The sequence below is a fragment of the Cyrtonyx montezumae genome, unplaced genomic scaffold (genome assembly GCF_038088225.1).
Source record: "Cyrtonyx montezumae isolate F1298 unplaced genomic scaffold, pur_monq_1.0 scaffold_10, whole genome shotgun sequence".
Lineage (NCBI taxonomy): Eukaryota > Metazoa > Chordata > Aves > Galliformes > Odontophoridae > Cyrtonyx > Cyrtonyx montezumae.
Window position 1 is genome coordinate 31,907,726 of NW_027071826.1, and position 25,187 is coordinate 31,932,912.

Here is a 25,187-nt window from a genome sequence, read left to right on the forward strand (position 1 = left end):
TGGCAACTGATAATATCCACCTTATGTAATGAACAGTGAAAGAAAGCAGAAAAGTGAAAGCATCACTTGTTTCACAGGATATTGGTTACAATGACAAGATGCAGAATTCTTTCTTCCTCCTGAAACTCCAAGTAAGGGAAACAAGATAGGCAGAACTAGCAGTACTCCATACCTTGCTCATGCTGAATGCTAGCATGAGGCGATGCTGCTTGTAAACCTTCGAACTTTCTAGTCAATGTTGGCATCAATTTGATAAAGTTAATTGACTATTTACAAAGCAAAAGATATTTCTCTAAAAATGCTGAGGAATTCAAGACTACAGCTGCAGTCTGGTACTTGAGGCTGTGCCATTAAATAAGCAAAGGGCTTTGAACCAACGCTTTAAAAACATCCACAGTATGTGACATAAAAGATAGGTTAAAGCTTCCTTAAAACTACAAAGAAACTGTGCCATAGCAGCTGCCTGAAACAAAATAGGAGAGAGGAATTAACGCACCAGCTAAGGTCTTAGTGTGCTGTAGCAATGTCTGTAAAGCCTATTGCTCTGTTGTTCTAATGATGTAGGCTAAGACACAGGAGATAGGAAAAGCTGAGACATTGAAACCCACTGTAAAACTGGGTCACTCTTAAACATTTTATGAAAAATAGAACCTACCTGGAGCAACTCTGAAAACCTCTGCTTTCCTCATGCACTCAGACAGAGAGTGGCACTGATTCTGCCTCTGTGCCCATGGGAAACAGCCCCAGTTCTGTGGCCTGAGCCAGAGGCTCCATTTTTTCTTATAATTAACACTTAATGACTATCTCTGAAGGAAGTGCTGCAGGGTAAGGCTTAGTTATTGGACCAACAGTCCCGTGAAGGAAAGCATCTGCCCAGTCTCAGAACAATGCAAGCACAGCAGCAAGCAGTACAGCACTGGGAAGCACAAGTGGGGGTAACTCCTGTGTCACAGCCACGAGGGGCTGGAACCTGTTCCTGTAGTGCTGGGATGGAAGGTTCTGCAGCAAAGAGGGTAAGGAGTCCTTACCAGGGTATCATCAGTGCTTGAGTTTCTGCAGCTGCAGACTTGAGAAGGTGATAAGGTAAAAGTGATGGCATTTTTCAGAGTAAATATTAGTGTAAATGAAAACCTAGATGAGCTGCTTTTGGTGTGAATAATGGCAAGCCAGCATCCCACAATATCCTGTAAGGGTTATCCCATTGTAATAACATTAAACAAGCACGCTGTGATGTCCTGTAGGGGTCAGTGAGCTTGTGCACTATGCCCAGCAACGCATTTCTGACACCATATGGATCGGGGGAACCTGCAGGGGAAGCACCTCCAGCAATCTGTCCATGAGGTTCCCACAGACACTGGGGTTGCTTCTGAGCAAGGAGGGTTTAGCTCTCATTCTAAGGAACAAGATTCCTATCCATTGGAGGAACTGGTGGAGTACATCTGTAGGAAGCATGCAAGCACCTTTGCACAGCTAACTAACACATGGAAGCTCACTGTAGCCAACAGTGATGGTTTCTGCCCATGGGACAGGTTTGCCTACAAGAGCCATGTGTCTAAGAGCAGTTTTGTTGAAGCTGTTGTGGCAGTGAGAGGTGTGCAGGGCTCTGGTGCCAGCAGCCCCAGGCTGCTGCTGGGCATCACAAGTGTCCAAGGAGCATGGGAATGCTGTATGCAGTTGTGCCACACAGTACAAAAAACAGACCCTGTGTGGTCATGAAACAGCAAGAAAATACAACCAAACGGAAGTGATGCTGAAGTCAAGCGTAAAGATCGTGCTACAGACATACAAAGCAGCGCTCCTCCCTCCTTCCCACCACTGGTTGAACTTCACCCCAAAGCGGGCATCTGGAGGTGGGACTCTTAAGAACAAGGGCTCAGGCACAGCCGGACCAGGTCCAGATTTTTCCTCCTACGGCCTTGAGGTGCCCTTAGCCGGCCCAAATCATCGGGACCGCTCGATACTGATCCGCCTTTAGGGGGACTGCGAAACGCAGCTCTCCTCGCGCTCTGCCTGCCCCCTCAGGACGACGGGGCCGAACTTTCTCTTCGCCCCATGGAGGGAGACCCGTGCCCGCCGCTGCGCTCCGCAGGGCGGGGCAGGGCGGGGCGGAGCGGATCATACCGGGCCCGCCCGCAGCGGACGCTGCAACCACCACGGGGTCGGGTCCACCCCCGGCCCGCCCCGCCCGGCGGGAGCGAAGGGCGGGCAGCAGGCGCGGCGTGCCCGTCGCTCTCAGCTCTGCCGGCCGGAGGAGAGGGAAAGCGTGGAGGAAGAGCCCCCCGAGGAGGCTGCGCCATGGCCCCGGCTCGCCGCCGCCCCTGAGGAGGTGCGAGGGGCGGAAGGGCGACGCTGTTGCTACGGTAATGGGGCGGCGGAGGGTCGGGGCAGGTGGGGCGAGGCCGTCCCCGCGCGAGTCGCGGTGTCGCCGGACGTCCCCCTGGGAAAGACGGGGCAGTGCTGAGAGTCGGGCAGGGCAGGGCTTGGGAGGGGAGCCGGTGCCCCGTGGGGAACTTGGGAAGTGCCGCGCTCGGGCAGCAGCACTTGGTTCCCAGCAGCGATGTGGCGGAGCGCCCGGAGCCTTCATCCCCGCGCCACTACGGGCATCGCCGCTCAGCCGAGCGGTGCGAGCGCGCTCAGATGGATAGGCTGTAGCGCAAGCAGCAAGCTTCGGGTGCTCCTGGGGAAAATGCAGGTCTCCCGCAGCCGCAGGGCATACCCACAAGCTTCAGTTGCAGGAAAGCGTCCCACGGCCGCGTGGTACCTCCCTGGTATCGGAGCTTGCAGATGCTCGCCATTGGCCGTACTTCGTCGGCAGCTGATGGTGAGCACTTTCACCCGGCTGCCTTGGAAATCTGCTTAAACAGAGGTCAGATGTCGGCTTGTGGTTAGAGGTGTGGGGTGCGAGCATAGAATGATAGTGTTCATTGCTCACACGCGTGTGTAAGATGCTGAAGAAACTGTTTAGACCCAGCCAGTATTGACTTATTTTTAGATGAGCTGTTCCTTTTTCTGGCAACCTGACTAATAGAATGCTTAATGGCAAATGTTCCCATTTCTTTCCTGCAAGTGTGGCCTCTAAATAGCTGCTGTTTACTTTTTACATTTTAAACTATAGCGGTGATCAGAAACTAGTGAAGGAGGAGCAGACATTGGCTGCACATCTCACTGAGGTTTATCAGCAATAGATGTTTAGAGATTGCTGTTCAGTCTCCTTGACCAAGTTTCTGTCTTCCTCCTACCACCCAGCCCTTGTACGGAAAAGCTGCATGCGGTGGTTGGTGCTGCCTGCCTTCGTTTCTTTCTGGTGGTGCTGCTGATGCAGGGAGTGTGGGTACTCCTGTTTTAGCCAAAATAACACTTGAGGATGAGAGCAAGAGGTGTGCCGTTTTCAGGTAGTGATTGCCTCCTTCCTAAGCAGTGTTGAGGTGTTCTGGTGCCTAGCACATTATTCTGGTAGAGCCCATGGGTGGTGAGCAGAGCACTGCTTGTTCCTGGGATAACTCTGTATTGGGTAACGTTCATGAAGGGGGAGTGACAGGGTCTGTCCCTGACCCCATGAGCAGACAAAAGCGGGAAGGAGAGAAGAGGGCAGCCCTGTCCCAACAGACTGCAGCAAAACAGCGGATGACAGGGGAAGAAAAGAAGCTGCTGCATGTGCAGTAGTAGGGTGACAAAATAGCTGCAGCGCCTTAATGCTGCTTGTTAGTCTGTGGGGAAACTCCTGGATGTGCTGTGGCTCGTACTTCCTAATGGTGTGCAAGACTGCTGCTGGGCGATTTTGCTCTCTCTGTGACATGAGCTTCCAGCTTTTCAAGAATGAGGGATGGTGAACTCAAAAGCTTTAGCTTGAAATGCCTTTGATTTCTCAATCAACCCTTGTGTTTGTGAAGCACTGGTAGAGCCACAGGAGAGCACTTCTGCCCTTACGAGCCGTTTCAGTGCTCTGTGTGCTCAGTGCCTGATGCAGAAGTGGCATTTCTGCAAACACACCTCGGCGCTGTAGAGGGCAGATTGTGTGAGCAGACAGGTCCACGTCACCGAACAGCTCCGGAGTGCTTCAGAGGACAAACAATCCATCTAGCTCTCGGAACTGACATGCTCCTGATTCCTCATGGGACTTTTCTCTGGCTGTTGATCATTGCCTTACTTAGTATGAAAATTCGTACTACGCCGTTGTAAGTAAAAGGAAACTCGGCTATTGTGGGATTATTATGCTTATTTGGAAAGGTTTTTATTTGCATAAATCTTTGAGCTGTTGTCAAATGAGATGTGAGTTAGGTACCAAGTCCCTGTGTTCCTGCTGAAGATGCAGTAGTACTTTGAACCTTGAATGCTTGCTGCTGTCTGCACATTAGGAAAAAGCTGAAGGGGGGAAGAGCTGTGCTGTCTGAGTGTGTTTCAGAAGCACTGAGGTGCCTGCTGCTGGTGGTGGACCCCTTTTGGGGGTTTCAGAAGCACCAGACAAGTCAGGCGCTCTGCTCTGTTCCTGTTGAGTTACAAGCCTGACTTCCTAAGGCTACAAAATTTCCTCTTTGCATCTTACACAGAGTTAAACATTTGTATTTGTTCTGAACTAAGTTACTATGTTCCTATGTCTCTGATACTTAGTCTGCAGGTCTCCCACTTCACCATTGATTTCTTAACTTTCTGACTAGTGAACGTGTTCTGTCAGAGCGCTGCACAAGTTGTGCCTTTGGAGTGGTGTTGTACACGAGTCTTCATGCTGGGACCGAGAAGCAGTTTGGTTGTGAAGAGAAATTGCTTTCCCCTTTTTTTTTTCCCCTTTCCCCCTTTTTTTTTCCCCTTTCCCCCTTTTTTTTTCCCCTTTCCCCCTTTTTTTTTCCCCTTTCCCCCTTTTTTTTTCCCCTTTCCCCCTTTTTTTTCCCCTTTCCCCCTTTTTTTTCCCCTTTCCCCCCTTTTTTTTCCCCTTTCCCCCCTTTTTTTTCCCCTTTCCCCCCTTTTTTTTCCCCTTTCCCCCCTTTTTTTTCCCCTTTCCCCCTTTTTTTTCCCCTTTCCCCCTTTTTTTTCCCCTTTCCCCCTTTTTTTTTCCCCTTTCCCCCCTTTTTTTTTCCCCTTTCCCCCCTTTTTTTTTCCCCTTTCCCCCCTTTTTTTTTCCCCTTTCCCCCCTTTTTTTTTCCCCTTTCCCCCCTTTTTTTTTCCCCTTTCCCCCCTTTTTTTTTTCCCCTTTCCCCCCTTTTTTTTTTCCCCTTTCCCCCCTTTTTTTTTTCCCCTTTCCCCCCTTTTTTTTTTCCCCTTTCCCCCCTTTTTTTTCCCCTTTCCCCCCTTTTTTTTTTCCCCTTTCCCCCCTTTTTTTTTTTCCCCTTTCCCCCCTTTTTTTTTTTCCCCTTTCCCCCCTTTTTTTTTTTCCCCTTTCCCCCCTTTTTTTTTTTCCCCTTTCCCCCCTTTTTTTTTTTCCCCTTTCCCCCCTTTTTTTTTTTCCCCTTTCCCCCATCTTAAGGATAGTTGCAAATACCATCCCAATGGAAAAGAGTGTACTGTCATCCACTGTACTTATCACAACTGGCATTTGTGGTGAGAGATTCACAAGGTAGTTAAAAGCTTCTTGGTTTGATTAATACAGATCCTACTGTTCTGTTGAGCCTGTGTGCTGTGCAAATGAAAACTAATGGCTAGTGAGCCAAGGTTTGTGTGTTCAATTTATTGCTCTGTCATCTGTTATGTGAATGTGGGGAAGTCACTTAATTTCATTGTGATTTAGCTTCTCATTTTATAAATGAAAATAGTGTTTGTTTCTGCCACAGATGAGCAGCTAGTTATAGGTCACTCCTTCACTAGTGTAACTGCAGTCTGGTATAGACACTTATTAGCTCAATTGAAGGAGCTGTTTATACAGGAGCATTATGGTGTAACAGCACTGTAGTAAAGCATATTAGTATTTGTAATGAACATAGCATATCTTGTTACTTATAGTAGTTCAGTTATGGCATTATGGAGTTCAGGATAGACAAACTGCTGCAATGGGATTTGTAGGCTATGCTGAACTGTGTGGGTGTGTGAACTGGAGCTGGCTAATTCAGGAGTGCCTCAGATGCTTTTTACATTGCAATTACTGTAATGATTTGGACTTAATTTGCATCTGTAAAGGCTGTAAGTTGCTGAGATAAACAGCTGGGCAGTGAAATCATAATATATTGCATAATGTCCTCCAAGTACACAGAATGTAACCAGAGCTGTTGCATGGTACCACATCTTCAAGACCACCTGTGCTTTTGGGTAGCAGATTTCCCATTTTATTTGATTGTGGGGAACTGCAATTTTCCATCCTCTTGAGAATGAACAACCAACAAGAACATGCAGCACTTTGGGGTGTTTTAAATGAGATCATACAGTCGCTGATCAACGTAGGGGTGAATTGGTTGTTACATCTACTTGCATTAGACTACTTGAAGGGAGTTCAATTTTAGCAAACTCCATTTGACACAGGAAGTTTATATGGGGGGATTCTGAACTGGGGATCTAATGGGTTCTGGAGCCTAATTTGTTTATTTTAGTGTTTGATTTTTGTGTCAGCCCGTATTAGAGCATCCAGTAGCTTGCACTTGTCATTGTTATCTTTTTAAATAAAATTTGTTCTGCCCTTTTAAACTTAATAGATACAGTGTAAACTAGGAAATGCAGTCCATTCTTCCCTCCCCTCAAGAAGTAGCTTACTGCATTTTTAATACACACACACACACACACACACACACATATATATATATATATATATCTGTTCTGTGTGAAGGCACTTTGGTCCATCAAATGTATTGTCTCAGCTTCTTTGCTTGCCTTAACTGATCCAAGGAAGATATTATTTCAAAAAGGGACTCGTATTGCAGAAAAGTATATTATTGGTGTAGTTTGTCACCTCATTTTCCCCAGGGGATGATTTTAGTCAAAAAGTTGGCATTGTTGCAAAACAACAAAACACAGCTTCAGCTCTTTCTTTTGCAGTTGCTCCTCACAGGCTGTGAGCACTGTATAAATACTGCAGTTGTTTGGGATCACCAATTCAGATGAAGTTCAAAGTTGGACTACATCTATCTCTTTGCATTTCTTAATTCATATACTGCTGACACTTAGTGAAGTATTCAGCATATATTTGCTGTTATGTTCTCTGCAGCTATCCTTGGTAACAGCAAGTTGGCTCAGAGCCTTTCCAAGAGCCCTTGTGCTCGCAGCAGTGTTTTATTGGAAGGTAAAGTGATGATAGGTGGGTACTGCATTTTGTTCTGAATTCTTTGGAAGGAAGGTGGACATACTGGAGCCAATTTCTTCCTGATACATTAAATCAAAAATAAACTTGGTACATAGGTGCCAATTTTAACAATTGATTTTGTAAAGGGAAGCGTTTGCCTTGTTAACAAGCAATTCATGTGTCAATATTCAGTACCACCCATCTGCATTGCACTTTTCCTTTCTGTTATCTGGCTCTTCTTGTGTGTCTGTCTACCAAATAATAGAAAGCTCTGAAAATGGGAAGCACCTCCCCTTTAAATCAGCAGTACTTCTAGTGCATTTTTGGTGGACAGACCAGAAAAAGAGTAAAGCATATTTTTCTTTAATAACAATAATAAAGCATATATGGATCTAGTTAGGTGTCAGAAAACATGGGACCTAGTCAGTAGCAAATGCTGAGAAAGTCAGTTTATCTTGACTTCTGTCCCTGGAGGTTATATCCAGCTGTAGACAGTATTTTCAGCATTCTAAGTATCTAGAAATATCTGCAGCTTTAGAAATATGTGGAATCCAAATGGGGCATGGCTACCCAGGGAGAAGTGAGGAAAATAGTTATCTCCTTTGACTTATGAAGAAGCAGGGCGATCTTCTGACAGGTAAATGAGATGTGATATCTGTGGCTAATGTGACACCTTGCGCATGTAGTCCTTTTATTGAAGGGCATAAATAAGGCAACAGCAGGTGATTGGTGAGGACTATGTACAGAAGATAGCTGTCTGTGTTATGCTATGCAGTGGGCTGAGTTTAAGTGTGACCTGTCAGCACGTGGGAGGCTGAGTGGTTTGGAGTGGCTGCAATGCATGTCTTTGCCCGGGGAGTTGCTTCTGGTCACCAGGCATTATCTCTGTGACCTGGAGACACGATCATATCATGTGTGGTTTTTTTTCTTTTCAGTTAAGGTTTTAAAAAATGTTAGATATATTTGGAGCCCATCGGGACAAGATTATGCATCAGGTGACTTGGGATGTGGTGTCAGGGTGAGTGAAGTTGCAGAATTTTTTTTGGAAGCTGCTGGAGGGATGGATAAAAAGTAGAGATTCCTGCACACAATAGCCATTGTGGTGATTGGTAGAGAGCTGTGTGCCCCCCTCTGTGCCTGGATACTGCCTTGGGGCTCTTCAAAAGGAAGCATGGGTGTAAGGCAGCAGCTAAGCAGTGCAGGTGGTCGGGAGCTTGCTCATTGCCTAGTATTGTATGGAAATGTAGATAGAGGATGTTTTGTGGCAAGTTTTTTGCAGGAAACAAGTTGCCACATATGTGGATGGAGGCTACAACTTCAGATGTCAGAGCATTAGAAATTGGCAGTCTTAGTCTCTGTCAGGATCCAAGCCTCCATAAAAGGGAAGAAAAAGGTAGCAGTCCAGAACAGTGCCCTTCCTTCCTGCTCTGTCAGGTGTGCACTGGCCTTTCCTGCTGCCTGTCACAGGGCAGAAGTGCTGAGCCCCTGTGCCTCAGTGTTATGCAGAGGGGAATGAGGGCCTTTGAATTCTATGAATGTTCCCTGTACTAAGCAAATTGCTTACTCATAAACAAAGAGAAAATCATTTGGCCCCAAAATCGAACATTAAGTAGTTGCTGGAAGTGTTTATACTTTGTTCCTTAAAAGCAGCAGCAGAATGACTGTTGTTGATGGTACTGCAGTGCTTGGCACTTGCAAAAAGGGGCAGAAAGCCTGGGGATGATCTTCCACTGGAAAGCTATTTTTGGAGTAACCTTGTTCGCCTACAGATTGATGTCCAAAACAGTCATTGAAGGGATTTTTATGGGTTTTTTTGTTTTTTGGGAACTGGGCTTCATGGACCAGATGCAGACCTCTTGGCTGCCCCTACAGCCAGGATAGCAGTGCTGTGGCACCCAGAGGGGCATAGAGCCCTTTAGTCTGTCACTGCTGGCTCCATTTGGGCACAGGCTCCCAGGGCAGTGGTCGTGCACCAGGCCTGCAGGATTTTAAGAAGCATTTGGACAGCACTCTCAGGCATAGGATTGGAATGTTGGGTGGTGCTGTGTGAAGACTGGAGGTGGGCTTTATCCTTGTGTGTCCCTTCCGGCTCAGCATGCGCTGTGATCTGTGTGTTGTGGCTCCCTGCACAGGAATCTCCAGTCCATGTTTCACTTGAGTCTTCCTGAACTTGTTTTGGGAAGGGTATGGCTACAAAACCTTGCTCTGCTGATTGAGGTGGTCTGCAAGGCAGTGTGCAGGAGCAGCAATTCCTGTTCCTTGCCAGTAAAGGTGCTGGTGAGGATGGCAGAATCCTGACCTCTCTCTTTTTGTTTCAAATTAATCATAGAATCTTTTCAGTTGGAGAGGATCCTTAAAAGTCATCTAGCCCTACTTCCCCACAGTGAACAAGGACACCTGCAGCTAGGTCAGGGTGCTCATGGCCTGACCTTGAGTGTCTCCTGGGATGGGGATTCCACAACCTCCCTGGCAGTGTGTGGCAGTGCCTGTTGTGTTGGTTGTATTGGTTCCTGTTTGGAAAGTTGTTTCACTACTCATAAAGGTTTACCTTTGCATCTCTAAGCTACACCAGTTGCAGGCAGACTGCACAGCCCAGCTGGTTCTAGGGGATTCTCAGACTGATGGATTCATTTTGGTGACTTCTATAGTACATTGTGTTGTCCTGCTAGTATGCGCATCTTGCTTGGTATGCTTGATCTCTAGCATAATGAAGTGACAGGCAACCAGGAGAAAAATGGAAACCTACAGGTTTCTTTCTTTCTGGTGAAATTCTAGAGAGATTTTAGTAGTAACTCCTAAATATCAACTTAATATTAATGAGGGCTAACTGTGTGCAGGGTAATGGACTGCTTTTTCCTGCCTCTTCCCTCCTGTCATATCAGTAATATGTTTCAACATTTAAATTAAATATATGAAACTAGGTAGTTTTTTTTTCCTGTTAGATAATTATCAGTTCAGCAAGGAGTGCAGTTCTATGATTTCTCAGGCATGTGAAAGGGCCATGTAGTCTAGATGTGTTCCACTTGTTAGAATCAAATTAGCTGGATGCTAATGACAGTTATTTTTATTCTATAGTTGCATGCTTAAGCTCAAAAGCTCTTATGATGTGATGTAAGTACTACAAGACAATTACAAGCTATCCTTGAAATATGTTAATAACATAGCACAAATGTCATTTCCTCTTACTGTTACCCGAGTCTACATTTCAGTTGAGCAGTACTGGTGGACATTTACATTGTAGTAGATTTTGTTTTACAAATTAATGATGATCATTACTCAGGTAAACTATCTCATTTTATCTTGGATGTGCAAGAAATGTTTTGCTGCTGCCAATTTTGCCTATCATGTTCACTAATAATCTATTAAAATGCAAGATATGTCTAAATAATACCCTGTATTGTTTTGTTAAATGCAGATGATAAATTCAAGAAATAGTTCTTCTTGCGTAAGTTCTTCAACTTTGTATCGCTTCTTTCTCTCTCTGTTATCTCTAAAATCTGGAGTCAATGAGAACACCTTGATGGGGTAATTTCTGTGATGTGCATTTCTTGTGCCTGTAAGAGTTTTCATACAGCCTTCTTGTTTGCAGTAGTTGAGACAGTTTTGAGCATGAATGGAAAGCTCTTGATTTACTATTTAGCTTCTATCTGGCAATATTTATGCTATAAAATACAGAGGCTGGTGACTCTGAAATTTTGTTACTGTATAGAAACTGTAAAGAGAATAGTTGTGGGGAGGAAAGCAAGCCAAACCATTTAAAAGGAGTTTGTGGATTCTTTTTTGATACATGGGAGGTACATCTCTAAAACTTCTGGCGCTGGGGGCAGTTGGAGAAGCCTGATCAGATAAGAGGGAGGTGAAACTCATCATGGTTCGGTTCTAGTTCAGTATGATTGTGTTTCTCAGGAAATAGCAGATCTGTAGTACAAAATAAAAGAAGAAATACCAACAAGAGCCAAAAGGATCCTCTCTTTTTACCATTTGTGCCTCAGTATTTATTTATTTACTTATTTAGGAAGTCCTAGTTTAAGGCTTCATCAGCTATCTTATGCACAAAGTTACGGACTAGTGGTTTGCTCCCTGTGTGTTACAGAGAACTGTTAGCACAAGAAGTTTTCAAGTGTTACTGCTTTTGCTACTGCAGAGTCTAGATTACTGGAAGCCTGGCTATTGTCTGGAAAATAGCTATGAGAGAATAGCATGTTTTTAATTTAAGAGTTGGCATTCATGGATTGTTAGGTTCTTTTTTTATATGTACTTATAAATACATAAATTTATATGCATTTTTTATATATAGATAGATATTTATTTGAGGACGTGGATTTGGCTTTCAGTTGCTGTTTTGTTTGGTTGTGTGCTGATATGTGTTAGCTGCTGGTAGCATGGTAAACTGCCTGTAGGGGTGAGATTCTGGCAGTGTTCTTCAGGTAATAATCTGGAGACTGTGCCAGTGCAGTTTTCTTTTTATTTATTTATTTAGAATAAATGTTTTCACCCTTTTCAGCTCTGCATAACAGAAATGTTTGTGTAAGAAGGAGCTCGATTCTCTTTTAGCTGATGCACTGCAAACATTTACTTAGAAAGGTTCAGAGGGAAGAGGCTTATTTATTTATTTGCCTTATTCTCTGTCTTGAGTATATTAGACTGGCAGTGAGGAAAATGTGGTGCAGAAATTAGATTTCAATTGAAAAATTAGTCACATAACTCTTTCATGCTGTAATTAGGGATTTGTTTGTTTTTTTTAATACTGTGTCACTGTGCGGTAGCTTTTATCAGCACAACTTTCTATGGTTTTGCAATGCAGTGGGCCAAAAAATGTCTTCAAATTCTGCCTGCAATAGAGAGAGAGGGTAGGGGAGAAGTCCTGCTCTCACTGGGATCATCATTAAGACTGAGTGAGTATTTTGTTCTTTCTGGCTTCTGGAGTCCATAGGTACTCCCTTGAGCAAATTGTCTAGAGTGTTGCCAGACTTGATGTTGTTTGGATGATGGTGTGTGCCCTCCTGGGGCTGTAATGAAAGCACTGGCAGGCTGCTCGAAGGCCATCAGGTGGCTGCAGATATTCTCAGTGGAGTCATCACCTGTGTTGGCTGGATGTGGATGGGCAACCTAGAGGAGAATAGCTTAATGCTCTTCACAGCTCTTGTGGTCATCCTGTCCTTAGTACTGCTTTTTTAAAATGTATAGATGGGAATGCAGACAGGAAAAGTAAACAGTCCAACTACCAAAACAGTACAGTGAGTGATGGGTTTTACTTCTGCCAAGTACACAGAAATAAGATTGAACTAAATTCCTAGCTAACATTAATTCTCACAGTAAGGTAACAATCACGAAGGAATGTGCCTATCTAAATGTTCTCCTGGCTTATTTGGATTATTTATTACAATTCAGAAATAAAAATCAGATGGTGTTTTCCTGCATGCAAAGCTTGTGCAAAGTCTTTACTCTTTCTGCACAAAGTGAGTGGAGATCTGCAGTATCATCATAGTTGCTATTGAACTGGACTTGGCAAGGAACTTCCTTGAACAAAGAAGGGCACCTTGTCATTTTTGAGATGCTTTCACCCAACTTAAGCTTGAGTTACAGTAACAACTGAACTGAGTAAAGGCCAACTGAAGATGCTTGGTGCTGCTGGGAGGATCTTTCCCAAACTTCTATTGTCTGACAACTGATTCATTTGTATTCAGTACTTTTTGTAGGTATTCAGAGGTAGGTAGTGATTCCCTTGACATTACTGTGAACAGTGTGGCAGACACTGCTGTGAGTTCTGTGAGGTCTTTTTGTTGCATTGTACCAGAGTAGATGTACTTACTGAAGTACCTGAAAAGATGAAGTCAGCTGACAGTCTAACATGATTTGTAAGCATGGACATTTAGAGTGAATAGTGCAAAGAGTGTAGCACAACTAAATAATGAAAAAAAAGCTGCAGAGGGCTTTTTGACTAGAAATCAGAAAGTAATTATTTGAAGAGCATTGCTCAATCAAAAGTTAATTCCATTTATTTCATTTTAAAGTATGTATATATGATCTCAGATGTAATGTGAGGAGTGAACGTTGTCTTCATATACTCCAGGGAAAGCTGAAACTTGGGTGATGTGATATATGCTCTCAATTCTGCTCTGACTTGTCATTGCCTTTGGTAAGTTGCATAAAATCTCTGCTGGTGCTTCAGCTTTGTTAAATTGACAGATGATCTCCATTGTTTAGCACCTTGAAATCAAGACTAAGAAGCACAGTGAAGAAGCACAATAGTGTAAATCATTAAAAGTGCTATAATTTTAAGATGCTTTATTCTTCACTGTTTGTGCTATTTATTACTACTTTTTTTAATCTAGTCATTATGCTTGAGAGTTTATTTCCTTTGTAACTCATGGCGTGACACAATAGTGAAATGCTTGTGCTTCTAGAAATAATAGAATGGGAGTTGAGCATGATTTAGAAAAATGTTTATGTAATATTTAAAGGATATTGATTAATTTTTAAGTAACATCTAAAGTGGCCTGAACATGTTTGAAAGGGTGTATATATATAGTTTGACTGAAGCTAGAACTCTATTATTGGATTTAAACTGGTATATGCACATATATACTCATTTCTGCCCATTTTATTTGTGAACGTACATACTTTAGGACAGAAACAGGTATCTGAATTAACAGATATCAAGCATAAACAACCTATGTTGTGTATTTTTCATGAAGGGAGTGTTTCTCCTCCCCAGTGGAGAATGCAGTGTTACCACCTTAGTCTTTTCACTGCTGAAATGAGGCAGAGCTGGGGTTTGGTCTGAACTTATCCAGTTCTGGCATTTGACTTGTCTCTGGGAACTGATAACTGACAGCTGGAACATATAGTTGTATGTTGTATATGTGTATGAGGTGCTGGGGCATTTCGTTGCCTGTGGGAATGTGAAAAGGAAAGTCTTACATGAGGGATGTGTTTTGGTGGTGGACTTTTTTTTATAGAACTGAATCTTTAGATCATGTATTTGTGTACATCATTTCAGCATATTTTGGTCTCAAATTTTAGTAAAATGTTGGCAGCACTTCTTTCAGTGTTAAAGCAGTTGTGGTTGTGGAGCAGCTGTAGTGCTGGTGACTGCAAGAGGCAATGCTACCTCTTGGGCTAGTGAGGGGCATCATGCAAGTCCACCACAACTCAGAAGCTAGAGTCCTCCATGCCCCATGATCTTACTTTAAAAAATCTAATGTTTTTGTCTGGAGCCTGGCATGATCTGAAGAAGGTGAGGGAGCACATTCCTTGTGTGTTTAGAGGACAGTTGAGTGAGGCTAGGGTGTGTTACAACTGGTGACTGACATGCTTCTTCCTGCTACTTGCTGGCTATATGATGAGGAGAGGGGAGCAATCTCCCCTCTGCCCTTACCCTAGCATGTGGATGGCTGAGAGATGGTGTTGCTGTCTCACCAACCTTCTTCCCTGGGTCCTCTGCTCAGCCCTCTCAGCCTCAGCTTGCCCTAGCCTGTTGTCCAGAACATGGTTCCCCTTGTATTGTTCTTGTCCATCTGTTTGGGAGGCTGTTACCTTGCCATGCTTCCTGCAGCCCACTGACTTCTTCTTTCCCTACAGCCACAGCGACGAGAGGCAAGCATGGCCCAAGCGCCCGCTGACCCCGGTAGTGTGGAAGCTGCAGACCCCGAGGAGAGCTCTCCAAACATGATCGTCTACAGGAAGGTAAGAGTGGAGCTGCTTACAAAAACCTGCTCCTAGCTGGCCTTTGAATTGAGGAGGAATCCTTGCCCCTGTCTGAAGTCAGAAATAGGTTCCCGTCTGCTTGGGTACATATTCAAGATAATTTTCCAGGGATGTAGGTGTTCTGTTAAATTTTAGCATTTGAAGGATTGGTAGTATTGTTCTGTACAGTGGAAGCATTTGTGCTGCTTAGTTTGAAATACTTGATAACAGATTTATAATTATGTAATTGGAAGGTATCACCTCTTGTGAAGAGTTATGATGCAATTTTATTCAGGTATTGTCCAAGTTTACTGAATGTAGCTAAAATAATCCTACACACCTTTCAAAAGTTATATTGCACAACAGACATTTCATGTGTACTACAGTCTTCTCACATATTTTTTTCTATTTTTCGTTTTGTATTTTTTTGTTACATATTTTATAGTTTGATTCTTTGAAGGTAGTTTTTATTACTTCCTTTTGCATTGCTTGAATTAAAAGAGAAATGCTATTGAAAAATGACTCAGACAAAGGTAAAATATCACCAGTGCATGATGTCAAAAACACTTTTTTCCACTATGATGAAATGTCTTATTCTGAATTACTTTGGAGATGGTATTAAAAGTGATGGAGCACGACCTATTTGCTAGGATATTGTTTCCTCTGGAGTAGACTTACATATATTCTATGATATTTAGACTGTGTAATTCGATGAAATCTTGTAAGTATTTTTTTATTCAGCCAGCAAAATATTTCTTATGAAGCATGTGAAAGGAAATGTTGTGTAGTTCTGACAAAAATGAAATGTCTCTTGCATGGCTAGAATATGCTACCATCCTAGTAACTTGGGTGCTACAGTGTTACCTATGTAGTACAATCCCGGGTAACAATATTTTTTCATTCATTTCTACACCTTGGAAAATAGCTGTAGATAACTACAACTATAACTATAAATGTGTTGGGTGTACACTGTACTGTTTTCTGCTTGAGTGACTGCAATCTTGATGACTTTCATACTCTGAGAAAATAGTTTGTTTCATACAGATCATAAGTTGTTTGAAGTGTTACTTTTTGATAACCGTGATTTTGGTTTGGTTGTTGCATATTTGGTTTGGAATCTGGAATTGTTAACATGGGAAGATTTTCTGGGTAATGTGTAGGCTTGTTTGTTTTGAATGTGTTATGAACACACTTCAACTGCTAATTTGGAAGCAGCAGTAGCTGGTTAGTCAGATTGTCTTCTAGAACCTGTTTGCCAAGAGGTCCGACACCAGCAGATGTAAGCAGATCTGGGGTAGGAAGGAATTTTTTGGTTGCGTGATCTGCAATTAGGGCATTAAAGCTGTCCTTCTGTGGAGAATCCACTTATCTATTCTTGGAAATTGAGTTCATTTAATTTGAATGCTTTTTTTTTTTTAATCTCATAGCATTTCTGCTTAAGGATTTATTCTTTGCCTACAACTGTTTCATGAGTGTCACTGTAGAATAACTCTTGTGAGTTCTGTAGTACAAATGGAGGGGAGCATGCTCGTTCCATCTGATTCATCTTGCATGCTGGTGTTCCTCAGGTAGTAGTACCAACAGCCTTTCATAATGAAGTCATACATCAAAATACACTGCCTCACACATTTTTCAATAGTATGGTATTTTATATTAGCATACGTACATCTGTAGAGTTTTTGTTTGTTTCATTTGTTTTTGAGGGTTTTTGGACAAAGTTAATTTCTACTGATTGTTGATTTTCTAAGCTTAATTTGTTGTTGGTTATTAGTTATATATTGTGCATCAATTTCGTAGTGTTGAGAAATCATATGCAAAATCTGGACCAAGACTTTATTCTTTTGATTATCTCTCCTCTCTGCAAATGAATGTTTAGCTCTTCATCTCTAATTTCCTTTCAGATGACTTGATTGCCAGTAATGAATGAGAAAGGCACTGCACTGGACTCCCTGAAATGAAGAACACAGTCTGCCTGCATACCATGCAGTTCAGAGATGGTTCTAGTGGGTCATACAAAAGAGAATAAAAGATTTGCTTCTTTTAATGGGAAACCTGAGGTGCAATTTACTTTAGATACCCCTGAGAAGGAAGAAAATAAGGGTCTTCATTAACAGGACCACAGTAATTCCCAGCATTGACAGTTCCACTATTTGCCATAGCTGTCATTCTTGCAGTTCTTAAGGGGGCTTCAGGTAGAGGTCAGCGGAGAGAGAAGCCCTAGGTGAAAAAACTCAGATAGTTCATGCTTTCTTTACTGAGCCTTAGTTAGGTCTGTTTGAAACTCAAAAGCCACCAGGGTGCTCACAGTAGCCTGCCTTTGTTTATAATCAATGGTGAGAGGTTTGTGCATCTAAAGGACAAATCAGCCTTTATGCGATAGTGAGGGTCCCTTTGGAGTAAAATCTGATTTGTTTATGAAGAAAAGCCTAGAACTGACTGTTCTCTTTACTTGGATACATAAAGCTAAGTGAGATGGATTTTGACCATGCAGAACAAAATAAATTAATTTGTTTTGACTCCAATTTGTTTGTGATATTCTCTATGGACTTCTGCAAGCAAACTGACTCTAACTCCTTTGATTGCTAGAGCAGATGGTCTCAACGAGATATGTCTTATTTTCTTCTTCTTTCAGGGTTAACCTTTTGGGGGCTGATATTTATGAAATTGTGAGGCGTGTTATTTTTTAATTCAAAATGCTCCATGTTGCCCTGCTGTTCTGGAAGACATCTGTGTGTAAATTACGTAATGCTGGTACACTCCTTAGTGTAAGTAATATTTGGGGTGTGCTTTGCCTCTACTTATTAAGATGAACCTCACCCTAAACTACGTGAGCTGTATTTGAGTAGGTCTCCATTGATTTTAATGGATGCTTGACACCTAGCTGACAGGTGGTCATGTCATGTGTAGACATTTATAATTAATTAAGCTGCATCCTGAACTTATTATTTGGGTTATCTCTCATCTTTCTGTATGTCTCAATACACAGCCCTGAGCCCCAAGCTGCTTGTGGGGGTGTTAAGGGTAGCACTGTTGCACTGTAGGGGTCTGCTATTACTTTCTTGTGTGGCATATTGATATCCAGTGAAAATAAGGGTGCTGCGGACCTTGTGTTACCACTGAAGTACTACTCTGTGAGTTAAAAAGTTAGAGCCATGTTGTCTTATGTCTGGCCACATCTGGAAGTGATGCTGGTGTTGTGCTTGGCATTATTACTGGAGGAGTGGTAGGCATAACTGAAAAAGACTTTGAATCACATTAACGTTCTTTTCAAGGGAGCAGTTAGCCTTCATGCACAAGAGCTTCTGCAGAAATGAGTGATATCCCTGTCCTCTGTGTAGTATGTAAGCATTGTATGGGTGCTGCAGCATGGAAGAAAAAGAGGAGAAAGCTGCGCTTAAGCAAACAGCGGCAAAAAATGCCTATTTGTTTTAAATACTTGTTGCTATACCTTGAAATTTAGTCCCCTCCCTTAATTCCTGTTTTTCCTTCCAAGCCTGGTTCAATCTGTCCCAGGGGCTCTTTTGCTCACTGTTCCTGTCTTTGAGGACCTGAAAGTTCACTGGCAGACTGTATCAAAAAGCAAACTGCTCATGGACAACTTTTGGCTTCAGAACTACTTAGGTTACTCTAATGGTGACCTATTAAAAAGAATCTTGGCAGATAGAATCTTCTTAGAGAAAAGATGGTGAAAACACTGCTGTGTTGCTGATATCAGGGAAAGTAAAGTCAAAATACTTAGGGATTGACTAAACAGGAACTGAAAATATCAGTAAGGAAGATTTGTTTAGAAGTGCCTGTGTGCAAGAAGAATGAAAATATAGAAATGAAGTGGGGAAGAGTTCATAAACTTTACTGTTGGAGCTGTTTAGAGGCACTCTGATCACATAAGCTCTGAGGGATTTCAAAGTCTGTAATCAAAGAAATGACCTAGGTTATTTGATGGTACATTTCCATCACTGCAGCTGAATTTTGCCATACACAACTGGTCAGCAGTTAGTGAGTTAACTTCTGAATTTTATCATTGCTCATCATCAATCTTTTAAACAAGCAGAAAAATCTAATTTCCAAAGGCAATTACTGCTCTAAGTAAATGTATTACAAACTTGCAGCTGCCACAAGATGCTTTCAGAAGAAAATCTGGGTTGTGTGCTACCTTCAGTATTTGCCAGCCTTATCCGCTTTATAAATGCTTGTGTAAGATCTGAATAATAACCACGTAAAAAAGTACGCAACATTCCATTAGCAGCTTTCTTCCAGGCAGCTCCCTGTATTCTGGTTGCAGCAAATATCTGAAGTGCTGCTGTGAGAATGGGTCCAAGGTGGTGACGGGGAGCAAAAAGGAGGAGATGCTTGTGAAGGCAGAGAGGAATGTCAAGGCAGAGAGATGTGTTCGTGCAAGAAATGTGTGGGCCAAAAATCAGGAATATAAGAGGAAGAGGCTTTTGTTAAAAATAACATTTTACATTAAAAAACAGAGTTGGACCTAGTCAGAAGACTGAGACTACTATTTGCTCTTAAATTACACTAGATATCACGCAAAATTCTACCTTAGCAGAATACTGTACAAACAATCAAGAGCTGAGAGAACGATAAGAGGTTAGTCCAAGTGACGACTTAGCAGCAAAGGTGGAAAAAGCTGCTGTGTGAAAATGAGATGGTATCCATGCACATAACTTCTATGCATTACTAAATGAAAGTCTGCATCTTTTTCATGTTTTCTTTTTCAAGTTTCCTGAGTCTTTCAAGATTTCATGGTATTCTAGTGAGAGACTTGCATCTTGGACTGCTACTAGATTCATTATTTGTAAATATTTATATGTTTTTATCAGAGCAGAAATTCTGTTTATATCAGATATTGGAAAAAATGATCTCCCTCTTAGGAAGTAGCCTAAAATATAAATGACTAAAAGACATTTATACTGTTGGATACTCCTGGCATTGTTTTTATTTGTCTCTTGAGTTATATTTTCAGGACTTTCAGCTTGATATTTATATGTGAAATCTGAGGTTCTCACTTAATTGCTTCTGTTTTATAACTGATTCTTTAACACAAAAATCATAGGATGATGATAAAAATGCTTGGGTTGATAGTACTGCAGGCTTAGACTTTTCAAATTTTACACGACAATTTTTCTGCGCTGATAGTAGATATTAGTTGACATTTTAATCAATTTTGCTCGTGACAGATTTGCTCATGTTTCCTAATCTGTACCCTTTTTCTGTATTAAAAGAATAACTCAAGATTAAACTGGGACTGAGTATTTGAGTATGTGTCAGTACTTCAAGAGTAGAAACACATTATTTTTTTATGTCTTCAGAGAACATGACATGGTTTTAGAGGATGGGCTGGGAGCAAGCAGTGTAGTTAGCTGAGCAAAACTAAGTGAGATAGGAGACATAATTACTCTGCAAGAGTGATGTCAGGCAGGGACGAGTCTTAACTAAGTTAAGGACAGTACAGGCACTCATGCAGTTTTTAATAAATTTATGGTGGATGAAATTAACCTGGGAATTAGAAAGTGATTCCTAATTCTAAGTAATCCAGAGCTCTGCAGCAACCACTGCATGGAGTAATGTGGCCAAGAAAGCTACTTGTTTTTAGGATAGATATCAGTATATTTTTGGATGGACTATGTGATTTTTTTTTCCTTGGAGAAGTATAAAATGACATAAAGTGTCAGGAAGTCATTATTACGTTGGATATACCTTCCTTAGTTTATCTTGACTAAGATATCTGCAAACATGTTATATTTGTGCAGCAATAAATAATTTGTACTTCTGAAGTGTGGCATGTAGGTGCCCTTGAACAGTGTTAGTGCCACTGACCTTGATTGTAGCTGTCAGGAATAATTTGGGGTAGATGTGGGGACTGAGGAGTCTGATTTTTGCATCTGTTAGGTGTGTGTGAGTGATCAGTTATCTAAAGCATTATTGCAATATCATGAGAAGTGAAGTCAGGAGGACTTGAGGAGCTGATGTGAATCATTACCTACACACAAATAAAATGGTCATCTAAGTGCAGAATGTGCTTGTAGTCAGATGGGACCTTGTGGGCACCTTGTGGTTTGTTCCTTCTGTGGTAATCATAGAATCACCAAGGTTGGAAAAGACCTGCAAGGTCATCCAGCCCAACCATCCATCACCAATTGTACTCAACTAAAGCATGTTCCCCAACACAATGTCTAAGTGTTCCTTAAATACCTCCAGGTCAGTGACAGCACCACCTCCCTGTGCAGCCCATTCCAATGCCTGACCACTCTTTCAGAGAAGCAGTATTTCCTAATGTCCAGTCTGAGTTTCCCCTGGTACAACTTAAAGCCATTCCCTAACGGTTGAGTCTTAGCTGAGGTTGACTATCCAATGGAGCAGGTAGTGTGCAAAGTTCAAAATACAAAAATGCATGCAATGTGGTAGGTAGATTTTCTCATTATTTGCTTGTTTCTCTTTTTATATATGCCCATGCCTACACATATACACTTACATGCCTTTGAAATAGTGAGGATGGGCAGGTAATTTTTTTTTTCCTGGCTATACTGGTTAGCCTCATAGAGGATATATAAAATCCTTAAGTCTGTGGTCCAAATGAGATGCATCCCAGAATCCCGGGGTAATTGGCTGATGTAGTCATCAAGTCACTCTCAATGAAGGAACTGGTTGCGAGAATGTACCCAGAGAATTGTGGTCAGTGGTTCAATGTCTGGATGGTGATCGGTGACAAGTGGTGTCCCTCAGTGGTCTGTACTGGGTCTAGTGCACTTTAACATCTTCATCAGTGATGTTGACAGTGGAATCAAGTGCACCCTCAGCAAGTTTGTGGATGATGCTGAGCTGTGTAGTGCAGTTGACACACCTGAGGGACAGGATGCCATCCAGAGAGACCTAGATAGCCTAAAAAGAAGGGAGATTTAGATTGGGCATAAGGAAGAAGATTTTTACAATAAGGGTGGAGAAGCTCTGGCACAGGTTGCCCAGAGAGGTGGTGGGTGCCCCATCACCGGAGACACTGCAGGTCAGGCTGGAGGGGCTCTGAGCACCTGATCTAGCTGTGGATGTCCCTGTTCATTGCAAAGGAGTTGGGCTAGGTGGCATTTGAGGGTCCCTTCCAATTAAAATGATTCTATGTTTTATTCCATATGCTTTATAAATCTCTTAATTTTATTTGTGCTTGGACAAAATAATTCTTGTTGATATTTTACCCACTTGAATCTGTCTTCTTCTTCTTGGAAAAGGTAGCCTTAGCTCTAGTGTATTGTGCTTGTCTTATAATTAGAAATTTTGATAAGCCTGAGATAAGATAAGCCTGTAGCAGTTTTTTATTTTATTTTTTTATTTTTTTCCATATTTCATATTAGTTGTTTTATTTAAATTTGTTTATTTATCTTTCTCTACCTAATCCTCTTTGTAATGGAACCAGACTGTGTCTGCACCAATCAGAGTCTAATTACTGTGATCTATTACTTTAGCTGTTCTCAGAGGCAGAAAAAAGACAAGCCAGGACCAAAAGCTATGACAACTTCAAAGTGTATTTTTAGCAAAGCAACCAGTGCAATTTTAGAACACAGATAAAAAGGGAAGGTTCAGCTAGAGGGTAAGATTATGCTGTTCTAGCTGTAGTGTGTATTCAGTGCCTTGCATTTTTGGAAAAAGTTCCCTTCTGCCTCATTCCAGCATCTTGTCAGTTTTTTTAGTTAAGTTAAAGCCTTGGAATATTTTCTTTTGTTTGATTTATTTATTTATTTATTTTGCAAGATGCTAAATAAGATTTCTTTCTGCCTATAGAATTATTTTATCCAGGGGATTGTTTAATCTGTTAAAACAAATAAAAAAGAAAAAGGTAGTGTGGAGAGACTGTGCAGTTTGACAGTCAGTGTAAAAGTTTTTTGCTGTAATCTATTTTAAAACAGAAACCTTCAGAAATGGGTATTCTCTACAGTGGATTGTCATCCTGTTTGTGACCAGAATATAAACAGGGTGGCTCCTAAGTCAATGAAAATAAAAATCCTAAGTCTCTATGTAAATTTGGCGTGGTGGAGCTGTGTAGTTGTACTTCTGTAACTAATACAGCCAGTCTTCAGCTCTGGGTTGTTACATAAGATAGCAAGTATCTTAAAGGGCTCTCACTATGCAGATGTGGCATGGCTGTGTGCTGTTCACGTTTCCACTGATCTGGATGCAAATTCTTGTTAGCCATAAGCAATGGTCACAGTGGTGCTAATGGAATGCTACAGTATGAGTAGTCCACATCATGGTAGTTGTAGCCATGCCAAGGAGGGCACAAGAATTTGTATTCCTTGGTTTTGTTTTTGTATTTTTTCCTCAGTCTCCCAGGCCTCTTATTGCTACATATTATTCTACTCTTTTTTTTTTCTTTTCTTTTTTGTTTCCATTTCCCCTTCATCTGTGTTGTTCTGAGACCTTTTTCCTTTTTATTCTCATCAGGGGAAAACTACTCATCTAATGCTGTTTAAATCAAATCCAGACTGAAGTGTTTGTTTTATTAGAGGCATAGTTAGACGGCAATCAGTAAACTGTATCAGGAAGATCAATATCAGCAATACAGTGGATAAATCACAGTTCCAAACACCTGCACGATGCTGACATTCAACCCACTGTCAAGCATCCATTTATAGCTGAGCCCCTGAAGTAGTGCTTGTACACAAAAACATGTGCTCCCACATCCCCAAATGTAAGGGTGTTGTGACACCCTCCCCCCACAGGGCATGGCTCTGCCCCAGGTGCCCTCCATGCTGTGTAGATCCTGGTGTTGCCCCCAGCACACTGTCCCATATGATGGGTGACCCCTCCTGGTGGCAGGATGCTCAGAATTAGAGGTTCCTTGTGTCCCACCATGGAGGCTGTGCCTATCATAAAATGTGTTCAACACAGTTGTCGCTAGTTGTGTTATTTCTTGAAGAAAAAAAAAATATAAATCAGGGAGCAAACATTAACAGTGTTACGGTACGTGCCACGGAGGGAAAAAATAGAGCTACAGCAGACTTCCCTGGCTGACTGTAAAACATGGTGTACATTTATGTACGTGTGTGTAGATGCATATTTTAGTGCATGTCTTGATGCCCACCTGGCATCCAAATTGTAAAGGCTAGAAGAAATGAGGAAATCTTTCCACTTTACTGTGCATCTGCCTTTGAATTTTGTGATTAAATTCGTGAGAACAGTAATGGGGGGAAGAAACAAATTTCTCTCAAATTACTGTGTTAAATTTTTCTTTTTTATGTTGACTTTAAGAAACCTTTCATAATCACTTGATTCTACCATATCTCTGTTGACTGTTGTGGTTTAGCTGAGATTCTTACAGCTCTTGGCACTGCAGTAACCCTAGCTTTCACATGTTATGTCCTCATCCTGAGCAGTGATATTGTCTCTTTGGTGTCCCTTCTGGAACATATTTTCTAGTGAAGGAGGGCTCCCAGACTGGCTCATTTTGTGATATAGCTTCTACCTGTTTCAAAAGCAGTATTGAGCCATAATATTAAGACAGAGGAGAGGAGGGTTTGGGTGGAAGTCGATGAAATCCATGCAAAAACACTTTCCTTTGTATGTGATACGACTTTAGCTAAACCTTTCTTCTATCCTGATTACTAAAATATCATTTCAGAGGATTACAGATTTCTTTCACAAGGCTCTGAGATAAAGTTTGAGTGGGAGGATTCATTTCAATAAATAGAAGTATGTGTGCAGGACCATGAAAGTATGCAAATGAAGTTTCATTTAAAAACTCAGATTTTTACATCCTAAGACATTTTGAAGGACTCTCTTTTTTTTCGTGAGAAGCTGTCAAGCATGTTCAAGGAGTAGCAGACCTATTCTTGTTTTCCTTTATCATTGTGTCTCTTTTTTCCTTGCCTCTCCCTTCCCAAAGCAGATGAAAATTGAAATGATCCACTAACTGTTGGACAGTGAAGTGCATGAGTCTGCTTAACAGGGACTTGTACTCTCATGAGGTCTGAGTGTACTAACTCAAAGTTACACGTGTTTCTGAGCTGGGGATACTGAGCTAAGGCATTTTTCTAAATAGATGTCTTCCCACTCTGTTGTTTTCTCTTAAAAACAGCTCATTAATACTGTCTCACCCTTAATGTTTAGACATTATACTTGGGACCGGTAATTCTGAAAGTAAATTGTTGAGTGTTTGTAACATACACAGGAAATGACAAAATACATAATCTTTTCTAAAGCTTTAACTGAGAATAGAATAAATGTAAAAGAAGAAGAATTTAATAAAGAACATGCTAATTATTCACATCTCTTTCCTGATTGATGGAGAGACAATTCTTGGCTG

The 25,187-nt window shown here is 41.7% G+C and overlaps 1 protein-coding gene across 3 annotated transcripts in view; it reads left to right on the plus strand.

The window, feature by feature from the left end:
* The first annotated feature begins 2,191 nt into the window (after positions 1 to 2,191).
* The window catches only part of RGS6 (regulator of G protein signaling 6), a 236,182-nt gene continuing 213,186 nt past the window's right edge, over positions 2,192 to 25,187 (plus strand). For all 3 annotated transcript variants that reach the window (XM_065754747.1, XM_065754749.1, XM_065754748.1), the window contains exons 1-2: positions 2,192 to 2,360; positions 14,783 to 14,887. In XM_065754747.1, coding sequence (XP_065610819.1) covers positions 14,804 to 14,887 — 84 coding nt within the window. In that variant the 5' untranslated portion in view covers positions 2,192 to 2,360; positions 14,783 to 14,803. The remainder of the gene's footprint in view (positions 2,361 to 14,782; positions 14,888 to 25,187) is intronic.